The following is a 9,589-nucleotide window of genomic DNA, read 5'->3' as shown; positions in this document are numbered from 1 at the left end:
GGGATTTATGAAAACAGCATGTCTGAGGAACCACTTGGGATCCATGGAAGGAAGGTGGTATGTAAGTGCAGATGGTAAATGTGCTCTGTGTGTGTGTGCAGCAGGTGCGCTGGGGGCAGGCAGACCCTCTGGAAAACATTTAGAGGCTGAGCAAAACAGCAGTAAAAACTAACACTTATAAGTGCATGGATTTGTCTGGTTTTGTGCAGGTTTGAGGGAATGGCATGCGTAATTCAGACTTGAGAACCTTCCACACGTCTTTCTGTGACCCGTAATGCTTACGGGTGCTTAAACCATTTGAGAATGCCGTAGTTGGGGATTGTCCCCAAATATTTGCCACCTTTACTCTAAAAACGTCCCAAATTCTACCGTGGAGCTTATGAGTGGCAGATTTGTTTCCAGGTTGGAGGGGGGCAGACATCTAGTTTACAAACAAAACCCAAAGAGGAATCGTTGCAATTTCTGAGGAGTCCTGAGTCTGTGCCATGTACCTGTGTTCTGTTCATTTAAGCAGTTGACCTTGGACCTCCCTACAAGGTTATTAAATGTCGTTTTCTGTCACCTGGGGTCCTGAGGGAGTCTGTGCTCTGCTCTCGGTTTATTGAACCTCTCTCAGTGCATATTGTCTGTCTAGAATAACTCATGTGGGTCAGGGTGAATGGTGACTATGATAGAAAACAAAGTTGTTTGATAACACAATACACATTTTTAAAAATTAGAATAATTATATAAATAAAATATAGAAAATAAAGATCATCTGCAATTCTCTCATGCAGAAGTAGCTATACTGGCATATATGTGTATTTTACACAAAAGTGGGATTCTCTTGTATGTGCTTGCTGTTTTGTGGCCTGCTGTTGGAGTGAAGTCGTCACCTGTGGGTCTGGGAAGAACACCATAAGTCCTTAGGGTCCGTGGCCCGCAGCGGGGAGGGCCTGCCTCTGCTGTGGGTGCGAGAGGGGCTTGAGTGAAGGCCACAGACTTGTAGAACTTTCCAAGACTCCTCTCAGAAGCCACATAGCATGCCTATGTTTTGGCAACAGCACGCATCCCAGAACTGGTAAACACTTGCTGATTTTAGCTTCTGTGTGGATGGCGGTCCTGTGCATCCCGCTGTCGGGTCCATCCGTCTTTCTCCCCGCCTTTCCCATGCAAACAGAACCTGATTGACACATACAGTACAGTGCAAATCTTGCAGCCATTGAACTGAATACAGACCTGTCTGCTCATATGCACACAGCAGTGTGGCCGCCAGCTAGAATATAAAACATCTCTGACATCCCAGAATTGGCTGTGTCCCCTCCGAGTCAATGCCCTTGACCCCTAGGTAATGGTTTCATCCATCCTGAAATACTAATTTCATCATATTTACCACCTGAAGACATGTCCTGCTGCGTTGGGCCTACATGTCTGCCTGAATTTCCTGAGTCTCTTAAGAGTCCCACCTGCTGAACCATGTGGGCTCATCGCCAGCCACCTCCTGGCCTGAGCTCAGTCTGCACTGTCACTCCCCCCTGCGAGGGTCCATCTGGTGCTTTCTTCACTCGGTCCTTACGAGAACTGCCCTTGCCTGGGCCTCCCCAAATTATACCCATCCTTAAAGGCGCAGCTCAAGTCCCATTTTCTCCAAGAAGTCCCCACTCTTTGCCAAAAGCTTTTCCCATTTCTCTGCCTCCCTCTCACACCCTGAATTGGTTGACTCCATGTGACTGGGTTTGCGCAAGACTTGGGGCCATGGAAGCCTGGCCACTATGCTGTTCCTACTTCTGACCCCCCATGACCATTTATATCCAGCAGCAGACAGTTTCCAAACCCTCCTTTCTTTGCCCACCTGCTCTCACATCTTGGGGCTGCCCCAGGTCTGCCACTGTCCAGCCCCAGTCCTGGCTCCTGTTTCTCTCTCTCGCCTTTCCTTCTCCTCGCTTGGCTCTTTGCTACCCCTCTTAGCCAGATCTGCACCGCCAAGACCTCGGGTCCCATCTTACCACCCACTCTTTAGGTTTAACACCAAAAACTCCTCTGAGACCAGGCTCTCCTTAGGGTAGGGATAGATCTAGGGCAGAGGACTGAGCCGGTGAAGATGGAATTCTTTTTATCAGGTCCAGGAGGGCTGCAAACATGCACCGCGTACAGGTCAGCCCCCCCACCCCCACCCCCCGCCCACATCCTTGGGCCCAGCAGTTAGTGGGTGTCCTGCTTTCTCCTGTGGTCAGTGTGTTTTTAACCTTGCTCTCGCCCAGACTGTGAGTTTTCCATGGGACAGGTACAGTTTTAGCCCCTCAAGAGCTGGTACCATCAAGGGGTTTAAATAAGATCCTGCAGCTGGAGTGCTTACTGCTGGGTCTGCCCGCGCTCAGGCTCACAAGAGCGAGCATTTGGCAACAGCCTGAGCCCCTTCTCCGATCCCTGTCAGCCAGGACAGGTGAGTTGGGGTCCTGAAGAGAGAGAGAGAGAGAGAGTGTGTGTGTGTGTGTGTGTGTGTGTATGTGTGTGTGTGTGTGTATGGGTGTGCGCACACGCGCCAGTGTGGATGGAAGGCTTGGCCTCTTCAGGGCACTCTGGGGAGATCTGGCCAGGGAGCCCCCCTGAGGGCAAGCATGGAGTTGGACCTGGTATCTTAGCAGAAGCCGTGGGTCCACCTGGCTTTGGGGGTGCTGCACTCTTCATCGCTCCCAGACTAGTTTGACTTGAAGAGGCAATCTCTGGGCCCCCCGAGCCGGGAGGTAAGCAGGCTCCCGGCCAGGTGCAGGCAGCCCCAGTGAGGAAAAGTAGGGCCACCACCCCATCGGGCGGCTGGTCAAGACTTGGTCCTGGAAGCCGCCTGAAGCCTGGGCCCCTGCACCAGGCCTCTGGGCTTTGAACTCAGGTCAGCTCTGCCCTCGGCCTCCCTCCCTCCTCTTCTCCCTCCTTGGACCACGCGGTGTTTGTTTCACAACTGGACACTCCGCTAAGTGATGCAGGAAGTAGGCCCCCGGGGAGCAGATACAGCCCAGCAGAGCAGATAACCAAGCAAAGCCCCTGGATGCCTCTGGGGCCCGGGGCAGGGTCAGAGATAAGCGGAAATGCCAGGCTTATCGCTGCTGCCGCTGAGTTCGCGACAAACCACCCGCGGCCAGCCCATCTCATTCCCGGCGCTCAGGGCAGTTGGGCATCTCCAGGCAGAGTAAACACGGGGTTGGCACGGCGGCACCATGAGGACTTTGTGCCCCACTCCAACACTTCGCAGCCCCAGCGCCAGAGGCCAGCCGCGCGCCTCAGATTACACCCAGACATTTGCGGTAAGGACAGCTCCAAGCCGGTCTGCTTTGAAGTAGGGGCCTGAGGAACAATTGCTAGGGTCACAGGACTCAGGGAGCCTTGGTGACAGTTGTTCCCCAGTCCTGGGTCCTCTTGGACCAAGAAACTCAGCAGGAAGCTTTGGTTGATGGGTACAGCTTGGGGATGGTCAGCTTGGGCCTTTCCCACAACTGCAGGATGTTGTGGGCAGACAAGTGGCAGCTAACCCCAAAGTTGTTTGGTTTGAACCCCACAAGGCTTTCTGGGGTTCTGTTTCATCTCTGGTTTCCTTTCCTGAGTAAACTGAGCTTAATCATGAGCATGTTTGTGCACCCAAGCTAACGGTGTCTGCAGGGCAGGTGCCTGGGGAGCTGGGTAAGGACTGGGGCGATGCCCCTCTTCCTCCTGCCCCACCCACACTGAGGATCGAGCACCTGCCATCCTGTTGGCTGACTGGGGTGGAGTGGGGGCGGTGAGTTCTAATCCCTGCTGTTTTCACATAATTCCATGTGCCAGGCACTGTGCAAGTGTACTTAGTGAACACTAAACAGCCTGTGGTTAGGAGCCCCCTTTACAGGTGAGCAAAGCTGTGTTCAGAGGGGTTAAGTAAGTTCCAGGTATGCAGCTGGCCCATACGGCACTGTGTGTGGGGTGGAAAAGTACCTTTCCCCAGGACACGTGGTCTCCATTTCTCAGAGAACTGTCATGGTATTTGATTCTGTTAGAATGAGACGCTTCTTTGCTATGTGTGTGTCTACATTGGCCTCCCCTCGGGTGCTGTGTCCTTGGCCTCTGCAAAACCTGCTGCCCGTCCTGTTCCCCAGGGGCAGGCACGCTGAAGTCTGTAGCGGTCTCTCCTGGCGTTTGCCCCCGAGTTCCTCCCCATCAATGTTGTGCATCACCTATAGACTTCCAGCTAAGGGGAATGAAGATTTAGCTGTCTCGCTCTCCCCGCCTTCCCTCCTCCATCCTCACAATATGTAAATCGCTGTTGTAACTTCACCGAGTGTTGACCTTATCATGGCATAACATGACTAATCATCCGTAAATGTTATTCACTGAGAAATCAATTCTGTACTTTAATTTTCTTCTTTTTTGGACGAACTCTGATTTTCTTGGAGTCTCTGATTTCTTTTGTTCCCCCCTTTGTCCTACCCAGCAGCATCATACTGGTGGCTAAATTTGAGCACTTACTGTGCGCCAAGTTCTGTTCGAGGTGCCTTGTAAACCTTCTCACGTAACCCTCCTGACAGCCCCGTGAAGCGAATGCATTGTTATTCTCATGTTACAGCCCAAGAAGTGCAGACTCAGAGAGGCTGAGTAAACTGGCGCTGGCTTCTGCCCCCAGTAACTGGCAGAGGCAGGAATTAAATCCAGACAGTCTGACGCCAGGTTGCATACCCTTAACATTTTCCTGCGTGTCGTTAATTATGTTACCATACACCGTTTCCCCCCGCGAAGTCCTCCCTTGTGGGGACTCCCCATCCTCTTCAACTTGTGACTAGGTCAAAGCTGTTGTTTCCTGGAGCTAAGTTTTTTTATTTGTTTAATCCCTCATTTTGCTGGAGTATACCCTCAAAACAGCTTCCTTAGAAAGGGTGCATACATTTTTTTATATCTTTGCAAGTCTTAAAACTCTGACAATGGTGCAATATCTTCAAAAGTCTAAGGGGAAAGGATTTCTAATCTGAAATTTTATATCCAACCTGTTTGCAGCATCCACTTGCTTTTATAGGCTGAGAAGTCTGATGTCATTTTGATTTCAGTTCTTTGGTACGAGATTTTTTTTTTCTCTTAAATTTTGGGAGCTTTTATAATCTTTTTATCCCTGTGTTCTAAAATTGCATGATGACTGTAATATTTCTTTGATAAATTCTGTTCCTCTTGCTTTCATTTCTCCTCTTGAAACTCCACATAAGGAGATGTGGGACCAGCTGGTTCCATTGTCTGACTTGCTCATGTTTTCTCTCCTAGTGGACGTGTCTTCATCCTTTAGTTTTATTTTCTGGGATATTAACTTTATTTTCTAATCCCTACATTGGCCTTTTAAACTTTAACATTCATATTTTTTAATGTCTAAGCCCTCTTTTTTATTCTATGCTTGTCCTCTTTCCACAATATCCTCCTCTTTTTTGTGGATGGAATAGCCTTTCACAGCTTCCTGTGGCTAACTAAGGGGAGCCTTTTTGAAGTTTTCTTCTGTTTCTGTTTTCTCTGTTTCCTCCAAGTGATGTTTCTGTTTGTTTCTTTTAGGCTCCTTTGGAAGGTTGCTTTGAATACCTGGTGATCCTCTTATATCTGTGCGTATTTCAGAATAAGGCATAAACAATCAGGCTCAATAGGCTTGTTGACTGCTTGGCTTTGGTGAGGATGATCAGATGGGGTGCTTCTGGGGACCCCCCCAAGCCAGTGCATAGAACTACTGTAGTGTGGACTGCTGAGTTTCTCCAGGGACAGTCCTCTGACCTCTGGGGAGGTGGGGGCTGTCCTCGCCTGCCCGTTCTGTGCAGAGGTGGGGAGGAGACAGCTGCTTTGGAGGGACTCCTCAGCCTCACATTTCTGCTCCCCCTTGCTCCACCTGGGGTCTCAGCGGCCACAGGCCTCTCTGGGGTTCTACAGGGAAAGCTGGCTGTCACCAGAAAGGCCAGGGAGAGTTTTGGGGTTCAGTGCATTTTTCTGGAAGTGGGTCAGCTGTCCTGTCCTCACCCGGTGTCCATACGGCTTGGATGCTTCTCTGGTCCGTGTTCTCTTGACTTGGGGGGTTGCATGCCTCCCCTGTCCTTTGGGCAGGCGCCATCGCTCAGAAAGAATGGCCCGGCGCTCTTGCTGTGCCCTGTACCTCAGGGACAGTTGGGGATAAGCCACACACCAGCCCGCAGGGAGCCCATGTGCTCATACACCCATTTCTCATGTGTGTCCAGAAATGAAAGGGATTCAAACCAGGTCCTTCTAGTTGCTCCTTCTCATCAAAGAAACCTCGAGGGCTCCTGCTGGCATCTTCTGTGCTTTCTCCCAGAAGGGCCCGAACTGACTTCTGGGAATTGTCCCAGTTTCCTGCCCTGTACTTATTCGATTGTCCTGAGAAACCCAGATGCCATCTCCTCTTTCTGCAAGTCTCCCAATGGCCAGTCCTGCCTCCTGCTTCCCGTTGGAGCCTCCTTAGTTCATTCCTTCACGCAGTTGTAATGAGTACCCACCGTGTGCCGGGCATGTTGGTTAGCTCGGGGGTTGAGACAAGCCTAAGGGGCGCTGTTCTGGCCTCAGGGGACTTGACGGTGCTTCTGGAACAGTGGACGACACAGCAGCCACCAGCCACGCGTCCAGTGAACCAGCTGCCTGGCAATCTCCTGTTGCTCCAGGGAGACCTGGGGCAAATCCTTTTGTACTTTAAATAATTAGCTTTTGATATAGATGCGTCTGAGACATTTGGTTGTTTCCTTTGGGTTCATCCGATCTCGCTAGATCATTTCCCAGGCTTTGTGAACCCAGGGCTTGCCTGGGTGCGGGTTGCCCCGAAGACCTCCATCGCAGGTCACGATGAGGTGTCTGTGGTACATGCTGGTGGGAACTCTCCCAGGGCCTGGCTGCCTCTTTAGACTGGGAAGACGTTATTCCACAAAGACTGTAGGTACCTACCGTAGGACAGACGTGGGGTTGAGTATCAGACAGCCACAGATTTCTGTAGGCAGCCACTCCCCAAAGTTTGGTCCAAGGAACCCTAGTTCCACAGGGAGGAATGACGCAGGAAGTGCGTGGAGGACTGTGATTTTCTGGTCAGATGCCGGTGGCAGGTGAGGTCCTGCTGAGGGGTCCAGGGAATCCCTGAGGGGCTGGAGCACAGTGTCCCCCAACTGCTTTGTCAAGGAGAGTTTACCTGTGTTATAAGTCACGGTGAAGGACAGCATATCTAACGGAGAAGATAACAGCGCTCTCCTGAGCATGCGCTGGGCCATTCCACCAGGGACACCCAGGACTGTGCCCGCAGAAGTGGGCTGCTTAGGGCAGCTGTCCCCGTAGAGGGGTGGGCAGCAAGGGGTCGTGGTCACGCTGCACAGCCAGCCCACTGTGTCCAGAGGTCACCTACAGCTTAAAATAGCAAACTCATAAAAGTGCTTGGAGATGTCAGATTTTCAGGTCAAAGTTCACTTGCACAATTGCTTATATTCTGAAGGGGGAAACTTAGAGGACACTGAAGCCCCCTCCCTGGTGCGAGCACTGACACAGCGGAACTGCCCCAGGAGGCCGGGCGCCGAGGGACCCTTGGGCAAAGCCCCTATGGCCTTGCTTTCTCCCTGTGAGGGCCTGGAAGAAAACAGCGTCCGCGGGACGGCGTCACCCCCGCGGCTCCACCGGGGTCTGCTTTACTTAGTGGTGCTTCTGGAAAAGTTCCATTCAAACAGAGGGCTTTGAGGCTAACACGTTCGGAAACCACAGGAAACACCAGCCCCCTTACTCTCTGGGGACTAGCTTTGTTGGCTTCGCGTTAGAGATTGGGGGCCCAATGCCCGGGTCATCACTGTTGGGGGAGCAGAGGGTTCTGTGAGGAACATGACCGGTGGGATGGCACTTGGCGAGTGTCCTCAGCCCTTGTCCCTCACTTCTATGTTTAGGTACAAGTGACACAAGTGACAAGTGACTGGGCCTGTGTGGGGAGGGGCCTGTAGACTCACCCCACGGGAAGCCTACACAGGTTTGGGGCGTCTGCAAGCAGGAGCGCCCAAAACTTGTTCTTAATTTGCAGAAGCATCAGTTTTCTCATCATGGGAAATAGCAGAATGGCCTCCCATTTACCTTTGGTATCGCTTTTTGTTGTGAATTAGCTGTGTGTGTGGCGGGTGGCCCGCCATCGGCTCCTTGGTGCTCTGGCCTCCCAAGGTCTCCCCCTGCCCTGGGGTTCCCGAGGCCCCTCGTGGGGTCCAGCTTTCAGGCGCTGTAGGTAAAGGACCCCTTTCTCCTAACCTTCAGTTTCAGCTCCACGGTCTCCTGCGGCCCTGGGCGGATTGCTCAGCTATCTGCCCGTCAGCACCCTCTCAGAGAGGAATGTGCAGTGCTGCCGTGATGTCAGAGGGGCCCGGGAGAAGGCCCGGGCCAAACCCAGCCTGTCACTCGTGCCTCACAGCAGAGTGGCCGATAAGCAGAGACAAAGGCTCACAGCGAGCCTGCCTGGTGCTCGGGCTCCCCGCACAGCGCCGCGATCCCTGAGGGTGGGCACCGCGGGGCGAGGCTGGAAGCTAGCGAGAGCAATGGACTTGCAGACACCGCGGCCCGCGTGAGAACCAGGGCTCTGCGGCTCTTCCCGCTGTGCGCCCTCGTCCCGCCTGCCCAGGACGTCAGGAGCCTCCAGGGAGCGCGTGGGGGCCCGGGGGCTGCCGCTGTCCGTGTCAGGCAAGGCCTGCTCGACCGCCATGGACAGGAAGCTTAACGTGCTGACTGAGAAGGTTGACAAACTCTTGCATTTTCAAGAAGATGTCACGGAGAAGCTGCAGTGCGTGTGCCGAGGCCTGGGCCACCTGGAGCAGGGCCTGCACCGCCTCGAGGCCTCGCGAGCCCTGGGCCCCGCTGCGGCCGAGCCCACGCCCCCAGGTGGCACGCAGGCCGGGTGGCCGGAGGTCGTGGAGCTGGTGAGGGCCGTGCGGCAGGACGCTGCCCAGCATGGCGCCAGACTCGAAGCCCTCTTCAGGATGGTGGTGGCCGTGGACAAGGCCATAGCTTTGGTGGGGGCCGTGTTCCAGCACTCGAAGGTGGTGGATTTCATCATGCAAGGGACTGTCCCCTGGAGGAAAGGAAGCCTGGCCGACACCGACACCGAGGGCCCTGCCGAGGTTGGTCCCCACTTCCCTGCCCCCGAGCCCCTCTGGCTGGAAGGGCGGCCCAGGGGCCCGGGTGGGGAGAGGGCCAGGCGCTCGTCTTAGGAGAGCTGGGGGCTGCTGTCCCTTTCTTGTGCCTCCTGTGTGACCTGTTGATGGGGAAAAGGAGGCACCGAACTTTCAAGGTCATGGGTGGATTTCCAGGCAGGACACTGACAGCTGCTCTCCCCCGGTGAGGGCTGGGGGGCCTTGGGCGGCCCCAGGGCACCTCGAGGTGGGGGACACACAGGCCGTGAGGGGAAGGAGGACTGTGACGCTCCTTGGACACCCAGTGACCGCCCTTTGCGCCTCTCTGTCCCTTCACACCTGCGCGAGGACACAGGTGGGGAGCAGTCCGTTTACCCTGACAGAGCCCCCATGTAGAAAGCCAACCCCCCCCTTCCTGTCCCCAACCTTGTCCTGTCCCAGAGTGGGCGGAGTGTGCAGCTGCCTGTGGAGATGAGTGT

General features: G+C 53.9%; 1 protein-coding gene across 4 annotated transcripts in view; it reads left to right on the top strand.

Annotated features, from left to right (window-relative positions):
• The first annotated feature begins 6 nt into the window (after window positions 1-6).
• The window catches only part of MYLK3 (myosin light chain kinase 3), a 36,676-nt gene continuing 27,093 nt past the window's right edge, over window positions 7-9,589 (top strand). Inside the window, exon 1 of one of the 4 annotated variants that reach the window (XM_019643112.1) lies at window positions 7-57. In XM_019643112.1, coding sequence (XP_019498657.1) covers window positions 19-57 — 39 coding nt within the window. In that variant the 5' untranslated portion in view covers window positions 7-18. Of the gene's footprint in view, window positions 62-3,026; window positions 3,279-7,956; window positions 9,099-9,589 lie in introns of those variants that run through there. The other 3 variants (XM_019643105.1, XM_019643094.1, XM_019643088.1) reach the window with 3 other exon arrangements.

Source organism: Hipposideros armiger, unplaced genomic scaffold (assembly GCF_001890085.2).
Source record: "Hipposideros armiger isolate ML-2016 unplaced genomic scaffold, ASM189008v1 scaffold_4, whole genome shotgun sequence".
NCBI classification, from domain to species: domain Eukaryota; kingdom Metazoa; phylum Chordata; class Mammalia; order Chiroptera; family Hipposideridae; genus Hipposideros; species Hipposideros armiger.
Note: the sequence above shows the minus strand (reverse complement) of the source record. Positions and strands in the feature narration are given on the sequence as shown.